This window comes from Peromyscus maniculatus, chromosome 21, assembly GCF_049852395.1.
Source record: "Peromyscus maniculatus bairdii isolate BWxNUB_F1_BW_parent chromosome 21, HU_Pman_BW_mat_3.1, whole genome shotgun sequence".
Classification (NCBI taxonomy): Eukaryota; Metazoa; Chordata; class Mammalia; order Rodentia; family Cricetidae; genus Peromyscus; species Peromyscus maniculatus.
In genome coordinates this window covers 9,156,832-9,182,928 of record NC_134872.1, presented here as the reverse complement: position 1 = coordinate 9,182,928, position 26,097 = coordinate 9,156,832, and the positions used below count along the sequence as shown (strand labels likewise).

General features: G+C 49.4%; 1 protein-coding gene and 1 long non-coding RNA gene across 3 annotated transcripts in view; both read right to left on the bottom strand.

Moving 5' to 3' along the window:
* Umodl1 (uromodulin like 1) overlaps positions 1-16,020 on the bottom strand; it is a 58,251-nt gene extending 42,231 nt beyond the window's left edge. Inside the window, exons 1-4 of one of the 2 annotated variants that reach the window (XM_076558472.1) lie at positions 15,536-16,020; positions 11,417-11,659; positions 2,835-2,996; positions 1,141-1,259 (exon numbers count right to left, since the gene is read on the bottom strand). In XM_076558472.1, the coding sequence (XP_076414587.1) occupies positions 1,141-1,259; positions 2,835-2,996; positions 11,417-11,659; positions 15,536-15,614 (603 nt within the window). In that variant the 5' untranslated portion in view covers positions 15,615-16,020. The remainder of the gene's footprint in view (positions 1-1,140; positions 1,260-2,834; positions 2,997-11,416; positions 11,660-15,535) is intronic. The other variant, XM_076558473.1, reaches the window with a different exon arrangement.
* A 1,038-nt stretch (positions 16,021-17,058) lies between these two features.
* LOC107401963 (uncharacterized) lies at positions 17,059-24,727 on the bottom strand. The gene is made up of 3 exons (XR_001578935.3): positions 24,458-24,727; positions 18,013-18,326; positions 17,059-17,176 (listed from the first exon to the last, which is right to left on the bottom strand). It is a non-coding gene; the product is annotated as an uncharacterized LOC107401963 (long non-coding RNA).
* Positions 24,728-26,097: the final 1,370 nt, after the last annotated feature.

The window sequence follows — 26,097 nt, the reverse complement described above, 5'->3', positions numbered from 1 at the left end:
AGGCGCCAGGCTGGGGTTTGTACCCTGGTGGCCTGGCTGCAGAGCTGTGCTCCTAGTGGCCAGTTGGGCAGCCCCTTAATGAACCAAGAACAAACAAGGATCCCTCCTGCCGTGGGCATCAGGGAGGAGCTTCTGGGCAGAGGCGAGGCTGCGGAAGACTCCTGGGGCAGTGTCACCTCCCAGTGGCGAGGGCAAGGTAAGCATGTCCCGCCTGTCCCAGGCTGCCTGGCTGGTAGGTGTAGTGACTAAGGAGGGATCTCTCTCATTTTCGCACCCATGGGACTTTATGAGTGGGGCCTAGAGGTACGGAATGGAAACTGTCACCCTTTGCTGGGCTCATCACACTGGGGTGAGGCAGATTGGCAAACCCCCCCCCCCCCCCCGGGCCTTCCTGGGCACAGGCTCCTGTCTACAGTCGGCTGTAAGAGCAGGAAGGTGTTTTAGGACCCAGCAGGGGGACAGAATGCCCTACCGTCCTAATATCCCCAAGTCTTGGACAGTGTGTCATAGAGAGATACCCTGACAGGAAATAGCTGTGACATGTCTGTAGGTATGGCTGCAATGCAGGGGTCTCTGGCAGGGTGGCTTTGACCCCTGGGGACAGTAGGTACTGGTTAGTTGTCACACTGGGAAAGGCTCCTAGTCTAAACAGGACAGCCCAGGATTCCACAAAGTGAGAACGAGGATGTCAGGGTTTGGGGGCTGAGGGGCCAAGGCCATACTGACAAGGACAACCTTTTCATCTCCTCAACTGACCATCTCAAGAAGAAGGCGGCTTCCCCATCCCACATACCAGGTGTGGCTTCAGATACACATGGTGGAACTCAGGAAATCACACCCTGATCCACCACCCCACTGTGTGCCTCTCTGGGTTGTTGTTGTTGTTGTTGTTGTTGTGAGACAGAGCCTCAGGCAGCCTAGGCTGACCTTAAACTTGCTATGAGGTTGGTGTTGGTAGATGTCCTTGAACTCCTGATCTTCCTGTCTACATGCCCCGTGGGTTGGGGTTACCGGTGAGGCTGATTTACTCTAGTTAAGAACTGAAGTTTGGTTCAGTGTCAGTCACTCAGGACACTGTGCGATGTCACCCCATCCTATCTACCCAGGCAGAAACATGACTTCTATAACGGCCGCACTCACCAAAGAGTAGAGCAGGCGGGTATGGTTCCGGAAGCCAGGGTCCTCCCGCTGCAGGTCCTCAAAGTCCATCTTCACCAGCACAGTCACATTGTACCAGCTCACCAGGGTCCTCTCTGCACCTGGAGGCCAGATGCCAGTGAGTTACAATCTCTGGGACAGGGCAGGGCCACAAGAGGCCATGGGTGGCCAGCAGCCCTGGGAGGCAGGAGACTACCTTTCTGCACAAAATGCCTGCAGGGACTTGGGGGTGCCTGCCCTCACTCCTCTTTCCTGTTGCTGCAAAGACCACTGGCTCCCACCTGTGAAGAGTCAAAGACCCTCCCTGGGAGAGGGACCCTTGGGACCCAGTTCTGCCTGCAGCCTTTGATACAATGTAATATAAAATCAGTCTGGTCCACCATTGTTTCCTTATACTGATAGCAAATAGCATGATATGTAACATTCTATGTAACATTGTTTATATTAGATATTCCCTGCTGTCTAGGTGAATAGTGTAAGCACCTGACATTAGAGTGTCATATATGACTACATACTAGACATCTGCTGTCACATGTAGTGCATATAACGCTCATATATAGTCTATTCAGTTACCCTCAGCAATGGTGAACATGGGTTCCAAGACTTCCAGGGGTCACCACCAGTGTCTACAGATGTTCAAGTCCCCTATGCAACCGAACAAGTCTGGTTAGAGAAATGGCTAAGTGGTTAAGAGCTCTGACTGCTCTTCCAGAGGACCTGGGTTTGATTTCCAGCACTTACATGGCTGCTCACAACCATCTGTAACTCCGATACCAGGGGATCCAATGCCATCTTCTGGCTTTTGTGGGTACCATACATGCAGGTAAACTACTCATACACATAAAAAATTAAATAAATAAATTTTTTAAAATACCTAAAATGCATATGTGTTTTCATGTAAGCAAACTCCCTCCCAGACACTATAGTCATCTTTAGATGGCTTATAGTGCTGCATGTGCTGTAAACGCTTATCAGCCCTTGTATATGGATTGTTTAGGGAATGGTGATTTTTTTTTAATGTCCTTATAGGTCCAGTACCAATGTGCCTACCTCAGGTCTACTTGTGTAGGACACTTTGGCAACAAAACATTTTTCAAATGTGTTAAATAATGTGGATACAGAACCCTTGGATATGGAGGGCTAGCTGTATGTAGTTCAGGAGTATAATTGACATATAAAAGAATTATAATATAGTAATCCTTGATATGCTAATTTTATGACAATATGCTAATAGGACAATATGGTATATATGGTATATGTGCATGTATAGATTCGGTTTCTGTATTTCTCTAGTTATGAGCCTTGATCCAGCTTTGCCCATAGTACAGCTCCTGGGCAGAGAGAACTTTCCTGAAGAGTGGGCACACGTGCCAGACCACCAGCAGCTGCTCTGGGCTGTGGGGTGTGTGCAGAACAACCAGGCCTGCGTCTCTTCAGGGGACACCGCTCCAACAAGCCTGCTTGCAGTTACCAAACCTTGCCCTGCCTGACAAAGGACCATGGCTCTGCCCACCACGGCTGCCTTCCCACACATTTAACTCTCCGGAGGCCCTAGGGACCAGCCATGGGGACAGCAGACACCCCCCACCCCACTCCCAGCTTCAGACGCCCCAGGGAACTGTGGCTGCTAAGACCCCTGCATCTTCTTCCTGAGACCCTCCTCAATGTAGCCCTACCTGTGGGTGCAGGGGTCGCACAGCGGCGGGCCCCTGACCAGGAGCAGCACTTCTGAAGTCCAGAGCAGTCAGTGTCCAAGCTGCATGGTGGGCTGGGGGACTCTGGCTCTGCTGTTGGGCAGACCCCAGGTCTTGAGGCAAACTCCCTGGATCGGTTCAGGGCTGGTGGAATGAGACAAGTGAACCACATTAGCATTAAAAGCCGGCTCAACTGGCAGAGTGCTTTGCCAACAGGAATTCCAAAGGAAACCCGCTAGCAAACCCTCAGAAGGCAAGCAGGGCCAGAGCCTCTTGCTGTGGGGTGGGGCCGGGTGGGCTCAGAGAAAGCCGCCCTTTGGAAAGGATTGCACCAGGAGCAAGAAAAGCTCCTAGCAGCCCTGCAGTTCTCAGCTCTGAGGTAATGCCTGCTGGCCAAGGACCACGGGGAGCTGGTGCGCCACCATGGGTGGAGTGGAGACAGAAGGGACGCCACGGAGCCCCTTCCTGTGGGACCAGCTTGGAGGCTTGGGTTTGTGTTGACACTGTTGGTGCCTCCAAGCCTCCAGACACTTTGGCCAGTTCCATTCTCCCCGCTCTTGTGTTCCTCAGGCTACTCTGGACACTGGGGCTTCCGGAGTCTCAGAAACTGGCTTCCCAGCTGGAGTCAATGCCATGGCCTCAGCATTTGCCCCTTTCCCTTTGCTGTCCTGTTCCCTGGGGACAAGTGGCAGAGTAACTCTCCTTGTAGTGGCTTCGGACAGCTGGGGAGTAGCCCGGGAAGGGAGGGAGCCCCACTGAGAGTCCTGGGATGTGAAACCAGCTGGCCAAATTGCCAAGTGCCAAAGGAGGTCATGGCTGCCACAGATGTGCTGGCAGAGGAATGGGGGTGTTGACAGGAGGAGGAGCCTCGCGAGGACTGGAAGGCTACTCTGGGTACCCTTCTAGCTCCTTCCTGGGAGCATGGTGCGGGAAGGGATGGGACACCGTGGGGACAGCCATCTTGGAAAGGTCCAGTCCAGCCTTGCATGCCATCTGACCTCCTACCAGACACCAGTGTGGGGAGGTTGCAGCACTGCATTGCACCAACACAGGGGGTCAACTGAAGTCAGCTGGCCAGGCTGCAGCTCTGTACAGCGGAAGGGACGTTCACATGCGTTCTGTGTGAATGAAGCATTCACGCAGCTTCAGGCAGAAGTGGCCTCAACCAGGAATGCACTGAGGACAAACAGGTCAAGAAGCCAGACAGCTGGAACTATGTGCAGGGCCCCAAGTCCTAGGGACCAGAACCTGTGGAAAGCCACAGTGGGGTTTTGGGGGGAAATTGCTTTTAGATCTCTTAGAAAAGCTGACACTGCTTGAGAGTCCATAGGATCCACAGGGGAACTGGCCAGGATTCCAGGGAGTGTGCACTCCTCCAAGCATAGAAAGCACACGAGGCGGAACTGGAACCCTGGGGACATGCTCTGCTGGGGGACAGTGAAACATCTGGCCAGAGGCAGAACCCAGAGACACTTAGGCACAGCAGAGCAGACTTCCCAGGGCAGTCAAGAAGGGCAGCTGGCTTGGATGAGCAAAAGCCTCACTCTCCAGGAGAATGCCAGTGCCAGGGAAGGCTGGGGACTTAGCAGCATATGTGCCCAGCATCTGGTGATAGGCACATGCCACCATGGGTTTCATTCAAACCTATTATGTTCCTACTCAGATACATTTAAAGGTTAACATATCTACCAATGCTCCACAGAGTGTTCAGTGGTGCCATTCCAGACGCCTCAACGATCAGGAATCCTAGACAACGCTAACCAATCTGAAGATACCTGTGGTGGTTTGAGGGAGAATGGTCCCCATAGGTTCAGATATTTGAATACTTGGGCCCCAGTTGGTGAAACTGTTTGGGAAGGATTCGGAGGTGTGGCCTTACTGAAGAAGATGTATTGCTGGGTATATCACTTTTGAGATTTCAAAAGCCCACACCATTCCCATTTAGACTCTCTCTATCTCCCGTTGGTGGATCAAGATGTAAGTTCTTAGCTCCTGCTCCAGTGCTATGCCTGCTTGCCTGCCTACTGGCATGCTCCCCATCATGATAGTCATGATGGTCATAGATGTTAACCACTTGAAACAGTAAGTCCCAAATAAATGCTTTCTTTTATAAGTGTCTGGTCCCAGCAATAGAAAGTAACTAAGACAACACCCCATGAGATTAGCGGGGCCCTGGAGGTGTAGAAAGGCAGCCTGGAGACACTACAGTCTCAGAGATAATCCTCTTGGGTCTCCCAGGGTCTATGGAACTTTTTGTAGCTAATGAAGAGAACTGTGGCCTCACTTCTGTTGGGAACAAGTCCCAAGGACAGCTGCTTAGCCAGAACAAACAGCACACAAGGTGGCACAGGCCCTGCTCAGGAATCCGGAGCCTTGAGTCTTGATGTTAGATGCATGTTGGCTAAAGGTCATGATTAGTAACACTGTCATTTCCAAGCTATGGATTTGTTCTTCACGTCTTCGGCATCTAGGTGGCTATACAAAGTGTCCAGGTCCCAGAGAAGGGATTGAGCTGGGTCAAGTTCTGAGGAGCTGGAGGCCAAGGAAGGAATGAGGGATGCCTGTGCAGTCTGCATGGGAAGAGCTGGACATTTGCTCATCTGACATTGTGAACAACAAGGGCCTCAGAACAAGCAGACAGGAGGATGTGGGGGATAAGGTGTCCCGAGACAACAGAAAGGCAACAGAAGGCAGGTAAAGTCCAAATACAGCATGAGGTTTGACATCAGCCTGCTATAAAGCATGTCCTAGTGAGGTCAGAGGCTGACAGCGGAGGAAACCAATCTGCAGGATCTAGGCACATTTTCTGTAGATCTAAGACAATTCTAAACTAAAAAGATTTCCTGAAATAAAGGAGAAAATATAGGCGACCCCATAAAAACTGGCTCCAGGCTGGAGAGATGGGGAACACACTCGCCACACAAGTCCCAGAACCCAGGGGCACACTTGTCATCTGGGGAGTCACAGACAGCTGGATCCCTAGGGCTCACTGGCTAGTCAGCACAGCTGGATTGGAGAGAGCTCCAGGCAGTGAGAGACCCTGGCTCAACAAAAGATGGATGGTACCCAAGGATGACAACTAAGGTTGTTCTCTGGCTATACACACACACACACACACACACACACACACACACACACACACACACACACGCGCACACACGCACACACACACACACGCACACACACGCGCACACACACACACACACACACGCGCGCGCACACACACACACACACACACACACGCACACACACACACACACACACAGAAAAAGGCAGGCTCTAACAACAGTTGCCTAACAACAGCTAAGTTCTGGAACCCAAGTTTTCATCTCAATCTTACTGCCGCTGGGAATTCCCCTTCCCGCTTTGGGGCTGGTAACTAGTCCTAAAGGAATAGCCAGTCAACTTGGTAGAAAGTCAAAAATCTCTCCTTTCTCAACTCAAGGCAAACAACAAAATAGCACTGCTCAGCACCTGGCAACCCAATGAGTCTCAGTTCAGCCAGGCGGCCCCAGGGATTCCTACTGGGACCACAGCCTCCAAGGCTGCCCAGGCCTAAGGAATCCCTGGCTGGTGGGCATAGTCCTTCTTGGACCTCCTCCCTCTGCTCCTCAGACTGGTCAGCAGCAGGGGCCCCTGGGCATCTGCATGGAGGTGGGAGGTTGGGGGTGTCCTGGTCCAGCAGGTCCTGAGTTTATACAAGGAGTGTGAGTGTACCACATTGTTGGCAGGTGGAGAGGGGCCCTGCAGAACCGGAGCTGCTACACAGAGCTCTGCCCCCTGGAATGTGCTGAGGCTGAATCCAACTCTAACTTAGAGTAATGGTTCTGTGTAACATCCATCACAAGCAGCATTGTTGATAACTAAAAATCAGAAACAATGAATGCTGAGTGGCAAGACTGCTTGATAGGCACTTACACATCCACATGTGGTAATGCCCTGAGAACACCAAATCAAGGCTAGAGTAATATTATTGACATGGAAAGCATTTGGGGGAATGGCTAAATAATGAAAAATGCAACAGAAAGTTCCAGCAGGGTGACCAGCCTCTTATGCAATGTTGACCCTAGAGTATGAGTGATGGGATGTGTCACCAGAGGTGACCTTTGGGTGACAGGCTTTGCAGTGACTGCTCTCCATTCTTTCCTTTGCTTCTAAACTGTGTGCCTGGCGAGTTCACGTTTATAACAGTATTTTTAAAATTTTAATAAATGAACATATGGCTTAGCATTGCATTCCAAGTACGAGATTCTTGGAGTTGGAAAGAGGTGGTGACACTGGAAGTCACAGCCGGTGTACCCGTCCCTGTTTGGGATGGCTCCACCTTACTGGGTGGAGGGAGGAAGAAGGGCATTGTCCGGGGTCACACAGCTGGCTGGGGGTGAGATGCCGAGGGTCGGGCACCAGCCGAGAGGTCAATGCTGCCCATACTTGGGTGAAGGTGAGTGTGTCTTTGGTCCTGTTTCTGTCCTCCTGGACACCTGTGGACCCAGCTCTGACCCAGCCTTGTTGTACACACACCTGGGCCATGGCTGTTGAGACTAACAACTTACTGGGCTAAAACCATAAGCCTGTGGTGACTATGAATAAGCAGTTATGAAATACACCTCAAATCAGCAGCATGGGGAAAGCTGTCTGCCCACACCTGTGGTGTCCATGTGGTCCCGCAGGCACCGTCAAGCCACCAAGGGGATGCCCCTGAATGCACAGCTGGAGACCCTTAGGTCTCAGCTCTCAAAGACAGGGGCACACTACGGTGGCCATGGGGTGTATCCTACACCAAGCCTTGACACCAGCAGGGACCTCCCCAAGGAGAACCCAGTGTCGGAATAGAAAGGATAAAAAGACAGAAGCTATGGTAACTGGGAAGGGAGAAGACCTTCCGTGCAGGGTCGATTTTGTCTTTTCTGCTGATAGACAAGAGACCTCAGGCCCCACTGATGAAGCACAAACTGCCCAACCAGATAACACGTCTTTTCCTACAGACGTCTCAAAGAATAAAATAAACCGGGCCCTCTTAGGGACAAGACGATCCATAACCTATTGCTGACGCTGTCATACTGGCTCATCCTGGAATCCTTTCCTGCGACCAAGCCACAAAAACCTGGTTTCTCCTGAATGGAGGTCTCTAAGAGGGGAGAGAACCCTTTATGCTTCAGAGTGACAGAGGAGCCTCTGTCCCCATGATCACGGATGTCCTCTGTGTCCTGAAATGCCTCCCCTGCTATCCTCACTGGGACTGCTAGCCTCAAATTTCAGACTCCCCTCTAGCAGGCTGTACCGGGTGAACGGGAAAATGTCCTTGATGGGGGACAGGCGGGGAGACTGAGCACTTTTTTTTTTTTTTAATTGGATGTTGTAGAAAGAGTTTGCATGCTATTAATAACCTAGCACATCATGATGTTAATGGCTCGTTTGTTCTGAGTTAACCCCTACCTCGTCCCTAATCTAGATGTCCTTGGAGACATACAAGGTTGATCCCGGCAGACGCTAACTCAACTCCGCGTTACAAAGAATTGCCTGGTGAGCTGGCATTTGATGCACAACACCAGCCTGCGTTTGATCCCTAGGACCCACATAGTGGAAGGAGAGAAGGGACTTTTGTAAGTTGTCCTCTGACCCGCCCTCCCAACACACGTATGTCTTTTTTTCCTGTTGTTGAGGACTGAACCCTGGGCCTTGCACTTGCTAGGCTCACATTCTGCTGCCGCCGAGCTGTTCCCACCCTCTGAAGTCACTTAAAAAAGAAAACAGTGTCTGAGCCCAAATGTCCACAGAATGAAGGAGGAACTCCAGGGCCGGTAAGGAGGGAGGCAGGGACACCTGCATCTTAGGGACCAGGCCGACCACCTGGCCAGGGGACAAGGCTGCTCAGGACGATTGGCTCACCTTTCACCCATCCCTATAAAGCTTGCTGGCTAGGGATGAGAGGGAGGCAGCTCTCTGGGCTGTCCCCACCCTCCTCCCCAGACCGCTGGCTCTCTAAATACAGCACAGTGTAAAAGTCCTATTCCCGTCTTCCTGTTTTCGTGGTGACGGGACACAGCCGCCCCAGTTACAATGTGACCAGCTCTCACCGCCCAGGGCCGAGCCCCAATCTGACCCCAGTTGCACTGCCTGCCAGGCCACTGGTGTCTCCCACACTGTGTCCCTGCCAGCGGACCTGGGGGCGGGGGCCCTGTCCACTGTGACCTCTGTTAGGAGACCATAGTCAGTGCTGATGCCTCCCCTCTTCCATTTTATTCAGGCTGCTTTCTAGCCACCCATCACCCTGTTTGACCGGGCTGTCCAAGATTTAAGGGTCCACACACTGTTAGGCACTCCAGGACCACTCTCCTTCATCCCCAGCCACCCCATAACCACCATCCTACTTGCCCTGTCCCCGCCACATCGTCCTCTGCCTCCGCTGTCTCCCAGAGCAAGGGCTTCGCCAGAGTGGGCCTCTCTTCCTACCCTGGGGACCCTAACTAGGGTTCTAACTGAGGGTCAACCTGCCCATGATCTCCCCCAATTAAAGGTAGTAATACCCTAAAAGTGTGGCTCAAGTTCCACAACAGATATCCGCCCCCCAGGAACTGTTTGGTGGGGGGCAGAGGATGAAGGACACAGGGGAACGGTAGGGAGGGACCTCAGCATCACTTTCTCTGTCAATGTAGCGGGTGAGGTGGTGGGGGCTGCCCTGGCTAGCACAGCGGTGGGGAGGGAGAAGCTGAGGATCAGCCTCCCCTGACTGCCCCTCCCCTGACCTTCAGCTGGGTGACCCTTCATAACCCCGAGACTAGCCCACAGCTAGGAGACAGTGTTACTGGCACTGGTGAATGAGACAGATCGGGCCAGAGCCAGCCTTCCACGGCCAGACTCCGCCAGGGCCTCCACTCTCTGAAACACAGTGTCAGGGGTCTAAGGCCTTTGCAGGTCCACGATGGCACCCAGCGGAAGCCACTACCCAACCTAGGAGCTGGAGTAGCATCAAGAGCTGTGTCGTTGGTGCCGGCGAGCCTGGGAGTGGGAACAGGGACTGTGGGAAGGAGCAGGTGTCATGGCAGGCAGCCTTAGACCAGCACCTAGCTGGATGGCCTCTTAGGGTCCCTGCAGGGAGACAGTGGGAACATGGAATGGCTGCTAGCCCTGAACGGTTCCCACTGGAGATGGGTCATCCTTTAACCCCTTGATCAGCAGGGGTTACTACTACACCCACACCAGCACCTTGCCTGACCTTTGGAATAGGGCAGTGGGAAGTGTCGGCCATTCTATCCTCATGACGTCACACTGGAGGCGTGTTGAAGGGTGAGCACAGTCAGGAGGGTTCAGAAAATGGAGCCAAGATGGCCTTCCACAAGTTTGCACTCTGAAGCCTGCATGCAAACCCTGGTCCATGGAGGAGTGGGGGGGGGGGGGTCCGCCTGGTTGGGAGGGTCCTTAATCTGCTAGTGACCCAGCCCTGGGCCATAGAGATAGGTCATGTGAGATTCCTTTTGGAGTACCCAAATTTACACTTCTTGCACACTGGAGCAGGAGCTCTCACATCTCAGGGTGGCCTCAGTTGACATTCCATGACACTGGACAACCCCCCCCCCCCCCCCGGCAACCTCCATCCCCCACCTCCTACCTCCCACACCCACCTCCTACAACACACACACACACACACACACACACACACACACACACACACACGCAAACATCCTGTCTATTTTGAGTGAGAGACAGGATCTTCTGAATGCACAGAAGCCCATTCCAACCTGATACTGACTCAGAACAAGCAAGTACCACCTCCACACCCACACCCCTTTGCTAGAAGAGGTACTCAGTGCACCCCCTCCAAGTTAGGAGCTGGGCCCTGTACCCCAAGCCATGCCTAGCTCTAGCTGTGATGTGAACAGTCATATAGATCACCTGGGTAACCAGCCTGCTCATCCCACAAACCTGCACCTGGAGGTGGAGGACAAGGGGACCTCTGGGCAGTGAGACAGGAGGCCCAGCCCCTCCATCTCTCTCTCTAGTGGGGTTCAGATTAGGGTTTCAGCTGAGACAGGAGTTCCACAGCAGCCTTGGAAGGAGAGGGCAGGCTCCACTGTTGGAGAGGTGGGGACACTGGGTCTCAAATGCCACTGGGTTAGAGCCACTCAGGTTATAAAAGCTGCAGATGCTCATCCGAGGCTCAGATCAGTTCGGCCGCCAGCGCTGAGGCTGCTGCATGGTGCCCAGCGCCCAGAAGCCCTCGTTGTACAGTCAGGTCTGAGGGCCACAGAGGCTCTCCAGCTGTGGCCTCTCTCTAGCACATGTTAAAAGTCTGACGACTCCTCTATTTTACTTGAGCTATGGAATCAGAAACCGGGGGGGGGTGGGGTGGGGGGGGGTAGGGGGATAGGTCTGTATTCTAGAAGCTCCTGAGGTACAATCAAGACTGAACAGCAATGTTCTAGAAAGATCCAGTATTTCAGGGAAACCTCTCAGGCCTGCACACACAGTCCCAGCAACTCTTCCCTCCAGGGAAAAGCAGCTTGCCTCCCCCCCCCCCCCCCCCCCCGACTCACACACACCCTGCTCCATCCCCCTGGACTCACACAGAATGCAGTAGAAGCCAAGCTGCTCAAAGCCCTCACAGCAGCTGGTCACATTCCTGGACTCGGGGACCTCCACCGCCAGATACTGGGTCCGGTACACAGTCTTGGGGCACTTCTTCCATGGGATCCATCCTCCACAGTGCACGAAGGCTGTGTGGGAGGTCTGCACCTCCTGCAGCCTCTGGACGCGTTGAGTCACCGGGTAGCTGCACAGCTGGTAGCTCAGCAGTGAGAGGCCATTTTCTACAAAGGAGACCATCAAAGATGCATTAGCAAGCCACGCGGGTCGGGGGTGGGGGGTTCGAGGGGAGGGGTTAGATCACCGTGAGGCCGCCCTCAGCAACAGCAAGTGGACAGAGCTCTCTACGGTTGGACGGGGCCTTAGAACCAGCCCACCAATCCTAGCCATGGCCTTTGCCATTTCAAATCCCCCAAACATCCCTCTGTTTGCACGCATGCAAAGCCGTGGACATCAACCTGCATGCTAAGAACCCTCCTGTTTAAAGCCAGGAGCCACCAGGACTGGATTCGGGCGTAATATTAGATTCAAATGACAGCCCAATCAAGAACACAGAGCTGGAGTCGGACCTGGAGACCGTGTCCCCATTGCCACTCCGCTTTGGTCTCACTTGCTGCAGAAACCCCCCCCATCCTCCCACCTCCCCCACCCCCCACCCCCGTCTATCAGTTTCTGTGAACCTGAGTTTGGCTAATGGTCCACAGACGGGTACGAGTCACTCAACAAACGTGTACTCTGGGCCAGGGGTGGCAACAGCAGCTTTTTTGGAATGAAATGAAGATGAATACCCAAACATTTAAAGCATGTATATATGTACGTGGATGTGTGTGTGTGTGTGTGTGTGTGTGTGTGTGTGTGTGTGTGTACATGTGGCAGGCACTTCAGCCTCTCTGTCACCATCATCGTCGCTGGAGGAGGACACAACTGCCCTTGCTAATGGTCCAGCCCAGCTCAGCTCAGCTCCTCAGTCTGAGCCTGGCGTTGGGGATGAGATGCTATCCTCTTTTATCATGAACAGCGTGGCTTCTCAGACGTGTACCCCCATGACATTTTCCAGCCCCTCACCTCTTTATGACGGGCTGTACCCCATGAAACCTCTCTCACTTTATGTCAAGAAACACTAGGGTTCAAAGTGTGTCCTTCCGAAATACCCTAGGATCCCAGAGCCCAGGGACTCAGAGAGTGGGCTTGTCACGTGAACCATGGTAGGACTCCTGCTTTTTTAAAAAAATGAAAGTGGGGCAGGCACTCATGCATGTGTACACACACACACACACACACACACACACACACACACACACACACACACACGGAGAGGGAGGGAGGAGACAGAGAGAGGGGGAGGGAGGGAGGGAAGGAGGGGAGGGAGGGAAGGAGGGGAGGAGAGAGAGTGAGGGGAGAGAGAGAGAGAGAGAGAGAGAGAGAGAGAGAGAGAGAGAGAGAGAGAGAGAGGAAAAGTGTTCAGGATGATTCTTCTACAAGCTAAGCAGTGCCAAAGATTTCTAAACACATCCAAACCACAGACTTGGAATGGACTCAGCCCCCATGGCCCCAGAGGGAGCCGGGTCAACACTTGACATTAGATACCAATCCTCAGAACTGTGGGAGAAGCCACCTGCTACTTAGGCTTCTTTGCCTCAGAGTTCTGAAACTCTCGTGCAGGACCCATAGGCGCCCCTTCTCAGCGGCCCTGGGCTGCTAGACCACTTGACAGAGCAGCATCTTCAAATGCTCACCTTCAGCACCCCCAAGCTTTCCCAAACTGCACGGCCTACAGACAGAGCCCAGTGTCAGAGTCTCCCCCAGCACGAGGACTAGTGTCTGGGGAGGCTTGGAGGCAGAAGGGTGGCGGCCATTTTCACCCGCTAGACCTCTGTAGACCCCTTCTCTAGACCTAAGAGCAGCCCACAGATGTGGATGGCATGACCCAGCACTGCTGACCCTGGCGGGTGCGGGCGCAGGGAGAGGGGAGCGCAGCAGCCTCCTCCCAGGCAGACACAGCACAGAGTCCCACCTTTGCCCCAGAGTGAGCCCCTTCCCACGCCCCAAAGCCACCTCTGAGGGTGGGGGCATTGATAGCCCGGTCCCCGTCCCCCCCCCCCCCCCCGCCCCGTGAGGTCAGCCAGGCCCTTGGAAAGCCTATTTCTCCTCTCCAAAAGTGGTCACAGAATATTCTGGAAAGAAAGGGAGGCTCTTAGGACATGAGTGTGGCCGGAGGTCAAGATCTCAGAGGTGACACAGACGAGGTGTGGCAGAGGGTGGCAGAGGGGCTGTGCTGAGCGAGACAAAGCCTGGGGTGTCCTGCAAGAGTCTACTAGAGTTGACGGACATTCTTCCAGCTAAACTCAGCTGAGATGTCAGCCATGTTAGTGAAGGATGCGGTCTCTAGGGAGCCAGCTCCTCCCGATCCTTATGGGGCCAGTGATCTTCCTTCATACCCCATTCTGTCTTCAGGGAAGTCTGGGAAATGTTTATTTAATTTTGCTTTTTTTATCTTCTACTGAGGCCACTGTGCCATCTCCAACCCTGGGGACAGGTAGAGCCATGGTAGAAGCCCCCTTAAAGAATCCGCTGTGCAAAAATCCCTTTCCAGAGGTGTCTCAGCAGGAGGTGGAGAACCTCATTGCCGTAGACCAGCACATGTCAACCTTCCTCGTGCTGGGACCCTTTAACACAGTTCCTCATGCTGTGGTGACTGCCCCCCCCCCAACCATAAAATTATTTTTGTTACGACTTCATAACTGTAATGGTTGCTGCTGTTATGAATGGCAATGTAAATATCTGGGTTTTCCAATGGTCTAAAGCAAGCCCTGGAGAAGGTCATTCGCCCCGAAGGGGTCATGACCCCCATTTGAAAACCACTGCTCTGGCGTGAGCGAGGTTCCCAGCTCAACTCCCTCAACCCTCATTTACTTTATAAATGCCCACCAGGTCACGAGGTCCTCCATGACTCCCCAGAGTATACCTTGGTGAAGGCAAGTGATACTTAATCCCCTCCCTCAGGGGCCTGCTGACCACATAGGCATGCCAGGGATGATGGAGCGGCCCCCAAGGTTATGTTATACTTCTCAGGGTCCTAGCCCTGTTGTCCATAAAATCTCTATGTCCAGTAGTTGCAGGGTTAATCAGTAAGGTTAATTAATGCCTTGCACACCATGATGAGCCAGTACGGGCTCCATGGCTCTCCCGGTGAAGAGTGAGTGAGCAGGCAGGCCCCAGGAAGGCTGTGTTCTGTCCCGTGGCCTCACACGAACAGCGAGAGGAACACAGCTCCCATATGAGATCTCCACGAACTTCCCAATGCTCTACTGTTTCTGTGACTAAACTTTGTGGTTCATACACACAGCACGAAACACACTCCCAAGTCAAGTGAAACCCTCCTCTAGATAGAAAACAACATGGACCTGGAACAAAAATGGAGAGGCTTTAGAAACAGAATCAGTCTCTGAATTCCCAACCAAGTCAGACAGATTTTAAGAGGGAAAAAAAAAAAGACTCACAAGGTTTGCGATCACAATTCCTTGAGGTCTGGGGTTTCAGGAATACAGGAATTGGCTATGTTGGTTTGGTTTTGGTGGTTCTGGGGGATAGAAGCCAGGGCTCACACATGCTGCGTACCCCTAGCTGCATCTCAACTCCACAAGGCGCTTTTAACAACTTTGTGAACCGCGTGCTTCCTAACGCTTTGGGCCGGCACCCTCGCTACACCGCTCACTCTGTAATTCTGTACCTGACAACATGCCCCACCCTACCGCCCTCCCCTGGTCTGTAAACAAGACCTTCATGCTGGGTGCCTAGGAGCTCATTGTCCACATCCAGAAATGTGCTGCTTCAGGCCCAAACCCCGTCTCAAAATCCGTGTCTCCACCCCACGGACCCTGAGCATCAGTGGCATACTCCCGCTGGGGAAGCCCTCTTTCTGAAAGCATACCCAGGGCTCCGCAGTAGCCTGTTGCTATTGGTACGGACGGTGTGGCAAGCCAAGACAGGATGCCTCTCTCAGAGAAGATGCTTGTGCCCACCAGGGTCCCAGCAGGCACTGCCCTCTTGAGACCCACTCCTAGAAGCCCCCTCTCCAGGGTCACCCCTAGATCCCTCACCTGTGAAGCCACTGGCCTGGCTCAGGTCCACAGTACAGGCCAAAGTCAGCAGGGCGAGCTTCAGGGTCCTGGACATCATCCTGTGGTGACAGCGGTGGTGCAGACAGGGTCTGGGACCTCTGCGGCAGTGACCCGAGTCCCAATCCCAGGCTCAGATGATCCTGAGCTGCCCCGGCCCAGAGAAAGGGCCCTTGTGTGTCCCCTGCACTGCTGTTAGTGGCAGCGACTTCAGAGGAGCACTCGCCGGGAGCAGTCCCTTAGGCCTGCTCATTAACGCCAGCCACTGCCATGGCTGTTTCCCTGGGGGCACCTGCATGTCAGAGCCTATTCTTGTTCAGAGCAGATGGCATCTTCTCGGAAAGGTGAGCAGCTAACAGCCCCGGCCGCATCGCTGGGCCTCATCTTGTTTGTACGTAGAAAACGCATTTCAGACCCAAATCTGACTCCGCACATCCGACACCAAGTATTCCGTTACCCTGCTGCTCCCAGCTGGCAGAAGAAGACAGGCTCACATCAAAGTGTCACATCAGCTCTCGAGAGGAGCCTTCATACCACTCAACAATAGAGCTCAGAGGCCACGGCCACGTTCGTCAGCTCCACGCAGTCCCTCCCTCACCGGGGACTGGAGATACTGTGCTCCGAGAGACATGCTGTGCCCCGCAGGATTCGAAAACGGGAAATTATGAAGTGAACAGCTGGAGGTGAGCAGCCCAGAGCATCCGTGTGCCATGTCACGCAGCAGGTAAAGTGTTCCCCTGAAGACATTTTAGCACCAGCAAGCAAATCTCAGCTGTGAGAGACCAGAACAAGACCTCCCACAATTCCCCTGCACAAAGATGCCGCTGCAAGTGTGCATGGACACAAACGCATCCAGGAATGGAAGCGGAGAGAACTTTCCTGAGGGTTGGTAGAAATACTGGCAATGGTGTTTGTATTCATTGGTCATCATGTTATGCAGGAAATGGACTTTTAAAGTTTCCAGCTGGTCTGGGGATGTGGCTCAGTTGGTAGAGCGCTCGCCTAGGATGCACAAGCACCTGGGTTCAACCCCCAATCCCCAGGACTGCATACAGGTTGGCAGGGCATGTCTGTTACCCCAGGATTTAGAAAGTAAAAGAGAGAGGGACAGAGGTTCTTGTCATTCTGTGATACAATAGGGAATTTGAGGCTAGCCTGGGCTACATAAGAACCTATCAGAGGGACACACACACACACACACACACACACACACACACACACACGCACACGCACGCACGCACGCACGCACGCACACACACAAATATACACATATACACATGCACACACACATAACTATACACATGTATACATCTAAATATACAAATTTACATACAAATAAACACACACATATACATACATAAATATATACTTGTACACTCAAATACATACATGTACACACACACACACATAAATATATCCAGGGTGTCTGTGACCACGATGGCCAGCTGAGTGACGATCCACGGAAGGGAAGAAGGTAGTTTGGTTCAACATGACTAAGTAGCTGGTGTTGGTTCAAACTTCAGAAGTCTGACCCCGAGTGGTTTATTTTAGGCATGTTGAAGCACAGCGCAATTTGGTGAAAACTTTCCTGGTGACAACTCAATCCCGTGTCCACAATAAAGCCTACAATAAAGAACAAAGCAAGCTAGATAAAGATCGGACATGACCACACTGAAACTCTTTGTAAAGTACATGCACTAACATTCCATAAGGACGGGCTCTATAGACGGAGAAAAACAAGGTTATGATAAGCGTCTGGGGGAGGATCCTGTGCGGTCTTGGCCACACAGAGAGTTCAAAGTTCACCTGGTTATTAATCCCACGTGCTCCCAGACTTCTGGGTGGATAACAGTTTTTTCATCCCTTTCTTTAAAGGCACCACCTTGTGTGTTGAACGTTCCAGTTTCCCTCAGGGCTTATCTGTGAACACAAGAACCTCCGTGCCTCCTACATTTCCCCCACTTTTATTTTTTAAAGAGAAAATTGTGGCTGTAATAGAGCCAATGTTGAACGCATTGCCTGCATGGCTAGTCTAACTAATACAGGCAAGCAGAACATAATTGTAAGAGTAGCTAACAAAGGGCCAAGGAAAGGGAAAAGCCATGTTAACCATGACCTCTGACAGCCAAAGGTGACTTAAGAGATTCTCTTTACCTCTCTATGCAAATCATTCATTTGACCATGGATCATATGAGAAAAATCTGACCTGTTAAGGCAACGCAGGCCAGGAAACTGTTGACAACCAAGATTATGGTTGGGCAACAAACCATCTGCAGCCGCTCTGTTCTGTAAACTGTGGTTCTCAAATCACCCATCTCTTGGTTGATTTCTGCTAATGCTTTTGCTGTAATATTAGTAGTTTTACTAACCATGCAAGGCCATCTTTGAAACCCTTCTTGTAGTTCAGTAACCATTCCTGGGACTGGTAATAAAAAGCATAAAAACAATCTTTAGCATACCACAGCAACATCATAGAGTCTTCTATTACAGGCGTGCCGTTTACCACCTCAGACAAAAGGAATTTGGATTCTGCATTGGGAAGCTAAGAACTGACATGTAATATAGTCAGTAAACATAGCAGCAGCATTTGGGGGCCAGTAGTATTGTGTCCTTGTTGTCTCCCCAAGTCACCAGCGTCTTCTTTTCTTGGGATGTCTCCTTTTGATGGACGGGTTTATTATCTATCTTCAGGTGCTTCATTTGTGGTCTCTGGCATGCTGTCCTGGTTGGATTCATTAGATCAGGAGCGGTCTCAGACTTCTTAATTCATTTTCTGGAAAGACATAAGTATATCTTCACCCTGGTGTTAGAAGAACATCTGGCCCTTGTTGCCCGAATCCTAAATGGCCTTATAATAAAAACCCGGAGCCAGATATTGGAGTAAATTCTGAAAGATCAGAGAGACAAAGGAACAAGCCACAGCCACTTCTCACCTCGCCAACTCCTCAGCTGATCCCGTCTCCACGAATTCTCAGACTGAATGCTTCTGAGTCCTCAGCAGAAAGGGTTGGCTCCTCCCACCTTATATGCCTTTCTCCACCCAGCCATTTCACTTCTATCTCAACCTTCCCAGTGCTGGGATTAATGGCGAGTGTGCTTCCCAAATACTGGTAGCAAAGGCATGAGATCTCGAGTGCTGGGATTAAAGGTGTGTGCCACCACTGCCTGGCTCTGTTTCTTTTAGACTGAATTGATCTTGTGTAGTCTAAGGTGGCCTTGAACTCACAGAGATCCAGATGGATCTCTACCTTTGTCTCCAAAGTGCTAGGATTAAAGGTGTGTGCCACCACTGCCTGACCTCTGTAACTAAATCTGTGGCTAGCTCTGTCCTCTGATCCTCAGGCAAGCTTTATTAGAATACAACAAAATATCACCATGGGCCCTTCCCACCAATTAGTTTCTAGATCTTTCCATTTAATATATACTTTATGCTGTGTCTCCTTTAGGGTAAAATGTTTTGGGGAAGCAGAAGAAGCATTATCCTTTACAGTGAAAAAAAGCAAAGTTAGCATGGCTAAGTGTATATACTCCTAATAGATATATTGTATACCATATGTATACTATTAAATACTGTATATATCAATAATAAATACTGTATGTGTATAGTATATATAAAATAATGCATACTGTATACATTATTAAATATTGTATATGTATATTTAAAGTTGTCATTTAAGTATTTTGCATTGTCATTTCACAATAGTTTGATCCTGTGTGTTTTAAGGGGTTCCAGTAATATTAATATCCCATAAATTGCAAAATTCCTTGAAGTGTTTACTACTATAAGCAGGACCATTATTGGTTTTCAGTTGTAATGGGAATCCTAGAAAGGAGAAGGTGTATAATAAATGATTAATGGAAGCTGAGGTTGTTTCACCCTTGTGAGCAGAAGCAACGATCATGTTAGAAAAAGTATTAACCATTACATGAACATACTTTAAACGTCCAAATTCTGAGGTGTTCAAAATCTAATGCCAAATGGTAACCTGCGAGGATTAATTCTGCCAGTAGAGGGCAGTGGTGTAAAGAAGAACAAGAAGGTGAAGCGTTCATCTGATTTTTATTTTTTATTTTTTATTTTTTTTAAGCAGCCTGAAAAGGAAGTATTAAGGGCAAGGCACATAGGCTTGAGCATTAGCAGATGTTAAGGGACCTGGCAAATTAGAATCAGCAGGAATATGAGTTTTGAAGAAAGGATGTCATTGTCATATAGACATCTGAAGGAAGAGAAAAATCGTGAAATAAGTAGTGGGCTTAGGTTTAAATCTTGCAGTTTCTAAAAGAGAAACAATTTGATCACAATATGCAGAGTCAGTTAAAATATTCAATGGTTGAGAAACATCCAATAAAAGCTGATTGATTACAGCGAGTTCAGACTGCTGAGCTGTACAACCAAGGACGGATATGATCTTCTTTGTGGAGGATGTGGAATTTGTATATAAGATGTTAAGCTCCTTGTCCTTTTGAAGATCCACCTGTAAAAGAATTAAAAGCAATCCCTATCCAGAATTATTAGGTGTGATTTTGGTAATATCCATGGGGTATCTTTATAAAACCTTGAAAGGGGATCTGTAGGGTAATGATTATCCATCCATCCAGAGTGACATGCTAATGCTACCTGCCAAGTATTAGCCGTGTGGAACACACAACTAACCTGCATTTAATTTAATGGCACACTGATCCCTGTCGGATCTTTCCCAGTAAGTTAAGACGTGTCCTTCCCATCCTTATCAACTCTATAATTTCTTGTACATAGGAGTTACAGATCATTGCGGAGAATTAGGACATTAATTAAAATCTATAATGTCAATACCTTGTTGGTATACAATTCCAGTTGGTGATGAGGAGGAAAGAAAGATAAATAATTGATAAGGGAGTAAGGGATTAATTCTATGAGCCACGGCTTTAGTAGCAGCAGGTGTTATGATTCTTATAGTTTAACCAGGAATCTCCAGAAAGCAGCTTAAAGGGCGGAGCCAAGTCCTTAATAGTGACAGATGTTTAAGACATTCCCAAGTGACATGACTCCCAAATTTTCGTAAGTAATTGAAGGTACATTGTTTGGGAGGTTTTAAGTGGAGAAGATGATGGTGAATTTGAAATTTGGTGAAAACTTCCCTGGCGATAATTAACTCAGTCCCGTGTGTGCAATAAGGCACACATACATCTCCTCAAGGTACAAAGTAAGCTAAATAAAGATTGGATGTGATAGCATCAAAACTCTTTGTGAAGTACATGGGACATGTTCCATGAAGATGGGCTCTATAGAGTGACTAAGGAAAGCTTACCATAAGGGTTTGGGGAGGGTCTATCCAGTGAGGTCTTCCCCACACAGACAGTGCAAAGGTCACCAAGATATTAATCCCATCTGCTCCCAGCCTGGATGGATAACAGGTTATGCATCCCTTCCTTTGAAGGAGCAACCCTGGTGTTTAACATGACATGTTACCTTAGTGCTTCTCCATGAGCACAAAGACCTTCATGCCTCATACAAATATACACATGCACACACATAAATATACTCATTGATGTACATACATAGACACACATGAATATATATACATGCACATATATACATAAACACACACATGTACACAAACATAAACACACACATAAATATACACATGTACATATAAACATTACACACATGTACACACATAAACACACACAACCATACACTTGCACACATATATAAATATAACATATACATACACATGTATTTACACATAAGACATTATTATTCCATGAACCTGTGACATGGCAGGGACCCTCATTTCTCCTCAGCCCTCTAGAGATGTTCTGCACCCGCAGTCCAAGCACCCCCTTCCCGGCCTCATCCTCCCGCCTCCCAGAAGCTTCCAGTACCTCAATTCTTCACATCTTCTGTTTACCTGGAGCCAACCAGCCTTCTGCTGTCCTTACTGCCCTATCTTGTCACCTGAAGCCGCTGCACATTGCTTTAGTGACACCCCAGTCAATGACCTTGTCTGCTCACTCTCTTACTGGTGCCCACTGGGCAAAACTCCTATGTGCATGGAGCCATCTTTCTGCTTCCATGGAACCCTGCTGGAGAAAGTCACATGACCTGCAGAGTAAGTACTCAGTATCTCACTAGCCTATGTATTCTGGTGTCCATCCTACTTCCTGAAAGACTGTTTCTGTCTGAATTCTGCTCCTACCTGGTGCCATACTGGCCTCGCCCATTTCTAGGGGACACTTGTGTCTGATGTTCCCAGTCCTGTGGTCTCCTGGGTCTGTCCCCACCCTCCACTTCTGTTCCTGGGACAGTGGAGATGCCTCTCCCTACCTAGGGACGGCTCTGTTCAGACCTGGACTCTCACACCCCTCACCCTGTTTCCCTGGGAGCGTCTACATGATTGTATCTCTGCTCTCTTGCGTGATCATCTCACTCTCTTTGTTTGTTTTGTTTTGGAGCCAGAATCTCATTGTGTAGCCCAGGCTGGCCCGGAACTAGCCCAGATTTGTTTTAAATTGATGATTATTCTGCCGTAGTCTCCCAAAGACTGGGATTCCAGATGTGTACCATCACATATATATAGCCCAATCTTACTTTTTTGTTTGTTTTTGTTTTTTGGCTTGTTTGTTTGTTTGTTTGGTTTTTTGAGACAGGGTTTCTCTGTGTAGCTTTGCACCTTTCCTGGAACTCGCTTTGGAGACCAGGCTGGCCTCGAACTCACAGAGATCTGCCTGCCTCTGCCTTCCTAGTGCTGAGATTAAAGGCATGCGCCACCACCTCCCTGCCCAGTCTTACTTTTTAACTGATCTTCTCATCAGCCATTGGCATTTAGGCATGCTTAAGTCTTCCAGTTACCATAGGGAAGGAAGGGATGGAGGGAGCGAGGGAAGAGAGAAAAACTCTTCCTTGTCACTTCATAAATTCCAGCTAGCTAGTCCTTTCCTTTCAAAGGCCACATATCTACTGCCTGCATTTCCTCGCGCCCCCCGCCCCACCCTCCTCATTCCTTTACCGCCTTCTATCTAAGGAGAGGAAAAATTCACAGAGATGCAAGTTATATATAAAGCACACTGATCTCAAATGCACAGTTCAGTTTTACACGTTCACACATTTATACACCCTACCCTGATCAAGGTAGGTAGCATTTTCAGGAACACAACATACTCGATAGTCCATAACTTGGTATTGCCACTGGGTAATGCTCCTGGCAGACAATGATGTATCAGTGATTTTTTTTGTTTGTTTTAAGGTTTATTTTAGTTTTAGTTGTGCATGTCTGTGTGTGGGGTATGTGCCAGTGTGAGTGCAGGTGCCTGTGGAGTCTAGAAGAATGTGTGGGCTCCCCTGGGGCAGATGAGGGTGCTCGGAACTGAACTCGGGTCATCAGCAAGAGCAATGTCTACTCTCAACTGCTGAGCCATCCCTCTGGGCCTCTCTCTCCACAGCAGTGTTTCTGAGAGCAGCTTCATTTCTGTTAATCCGCACAGTGAGCAGCTGTGTGTCGTTCATGGAGTTAATTAATTTACTCTCTTGCTCGTACACACAGCGCGCTGGTGAATAGTTTTGTACCGGGGTCGTTTGTGTTTCTGTCTTGTGTATTTGTATATACTCTCTCTTTTTCTTTTGTACTGGGAACGGAACCTAGGGCCTCATGCAGGCTGGACGCGTAGACAGGGAGCCATCACTGGGCAACAGCCTTGACCCTCAGCTCAGAGTATTAAAAGTGGCCAAAGACTAAGCGTATTTGTCAACTGGGTGCTAATACCACCTGATTTCTCCTGAGCGAGGCTGTGCCACTTTGTATTTCCACCGTCACTATTGAGAGTAACTTGCTCCTCATGGACTTGCTAAGAACATAGGCTGATAAGCTTAATTTTATATATATGCCTTTCTTTATATTTTTGAAGCCCCACAGGAATGTAATTGACATGCCATAATATACCATCACAACTTAATGAATTTTGCCAAATGCATATAACCCTGAAGTTATTATTTACAGTCAAATAGATACATCCATCTAGCCCCAGAGTTCTCCATGCTTCTTTGGCGTCTGTCCTTCCCTCCACACCCCATCCTCAAGCTGGGAGTTCTCAGAACTTTTACTGCTTCTACACTCTTGTTCCAAGGTTTCAGGGGACACCTATCATCCTAGAGTAAACTAAAAAACAAGGAAAAGAGAATTGCGAAAGCGAGGGGAAAGGGAAGGGTAGCCTTGGTGTGAAAGTGAGGAGATTTCCCAGCCATTAACCTGCTACAAGCTAGGCTGGTGGCCTCAGCGTAGAGAGCAAGGCTGAAATCAGCACGAAGATGAATTCTAACTGGAGGGCAGGAGATATGGCTCAGCAATTGAGAGTATACGCTGTTCTTCCAGAGGACCTGGGTTCTATTCCCAGCACCCGCCTCAGGAGGCTCCCAACTGTCTGTAACTCCAGCTCCAAGAGATCCCATGTTCGTTTCTGGCCTCTGTCATGGACAGTCACATGCACACACCCTACCACACAGACACACAGCTATCTACATAATTAAAAATAAAATAAATCTTGAAACAACAGCAATAAAGTTTTGACTGGACATTCAGAAACTCCAGCAGAAATCTGATGGCTGAAAACCAATGAATAACCAACACAAAGGGATAACTAGTAAAGAAAGGGGGACGGGATGGTAACAGGACAGATGTTTCCGCTGCAAATCATGCTCATACTGTTACTGCCAACATTTAAAATGGTGTAGACTTTCTCAGAAGGGAGGCAGGGTGGGAGGACAGTGCACGGGGTAGAGGTGAAGGGGGCTAGGTTTTTTATTTACTTTTTGTCCTGATCGCAGGGTTTGAACCTAGAACCCCTTGTGTGCTAGGCAAGCACTTCAAACATTTAACCAGCTACAGTATACCGCCAGCTCTCTTTTTACCTTTTTGTAAGAAGTCTTACCAAGCTGCCAAGACTGGTCATGAACTTCACTCTCTAGCCCAAGTGAGCCTTGACCACACTGTGATCCACATGCCTTGGCCTCTGGAGTAGCCGGGATTACAGATTCTCATCTTCCATAGGGCCAGCTGAAGGATCCCATAGCCAGAAGATCAAGGAGGAGCTGGGGAAGCAGGTTCTCTCTTCATTTCTATGTAGCCAAGATGTATTGATTGAACAACAGACCTCACGCCATCTCTCTGAACTGCCCATGACCGAGCTTGGCTATGGCGCTGCCGGGCCCAGCTTCGTAACTGTGGGTCATAATCCCATATGAGTCACACAAATGAGGCAACAGTGAGCATTTCTGAGTGCACTTAGTACTATGAACTTGCCTCTTTGAACTGTCCCATCAGTTTGGGTGTGTTGTATTTTCATTTTCATTCAATATTAGGAAGTTTTTCATTTCTTTCTTAATTTCTGTCTTGATCCATTTTTCATTCCATTGCCCGTTGTTCAGTTTCCATGCATTTGGAAGTTCTCTTGTCTCTGTTGTTGATATCCACCTTTAACCCATGGTGGTCCAGATAGGATGCAGGGTTATAGCAGGCTTTCTTGGCCTGCCAGCCCCCCAAATCATGACGCAGAGACTTCTTATTAGTTAGGAATGCTCAGCCTTATCTTATGTGTGTCCCACTAGCTCTTATAACTTAATTTAGCCTGTTGCTCTTCCTCTATGTTTTGCCTCAGGGCTTTTTACCTTTCATTCTGTATTCTGTATATCTGGCTGGCTGGTGGCTGCCTGGCTGCCTGGCCCCGGGGGTCTTCCTCTCTTGCTCCCTGTTCTCTCTTCTCTTGAGCCTAGATTCCTCCTACTTATTCTCTCTGCCTGTCAGCTCCACCTATCCCTCTACTGCCTAGCTATTGGCCGTTCAGCTCTTTATTAGACCAATCAGGTACCTTAAGCAAGCAAGGCAACCAACACATCTTTATATCATTAAACAAATGCAGCATAAACAAATGTAACACATTTTTCATCATATATATCATATATTCTGCAACACAAGGTGTTATTTCAATTTTCTTCTAGCTGTTGAGACTTGCTTTATGTCCAAGTATGTGGTCAATTTTAGAGAAAGTTCCATGAGGTGCAGAGAAGAAGGTATATTCTTTTGCAGCTGAGTGAAATGTTGTGTAAATATCTGTTTTATGACATCAGTTAACTCCATCATTTCTCTGTTTAGTTTTTGTCTGGATGACCTGTCTGTTGGTGAGAGTGGAGTATTGAAGCCACCCACTACCGCTGTATGAGGGCCAATGTGTGACTTAAGCTGCAGTAATGTTGCTTTTATGAACTTGGGTGTCCTTACATCTAGTGTATGTTAAGAATTGCAATATCCTCTTTGTGGATTTTTCCTTTGATGAGTATGTAGTATCCTTCTCTACCCATTTGAATTAGATTTGAAGTCTCTATGTCAGATATTAAAATTGCCATGCCAGCTTGTTTCTTAGGTTCATTTTCTTGGAATACTTTTTCCCTTCTTTTTAGCCTGAGATGATATCTATCCTTGACGTTAAGGTGTGTTTCTTGGATGCAGCAGATTACATTCTGTTTTCACATCCATTCTGCAAGTCTGTGTCTTTTTAATGGAGAATTGAGACCA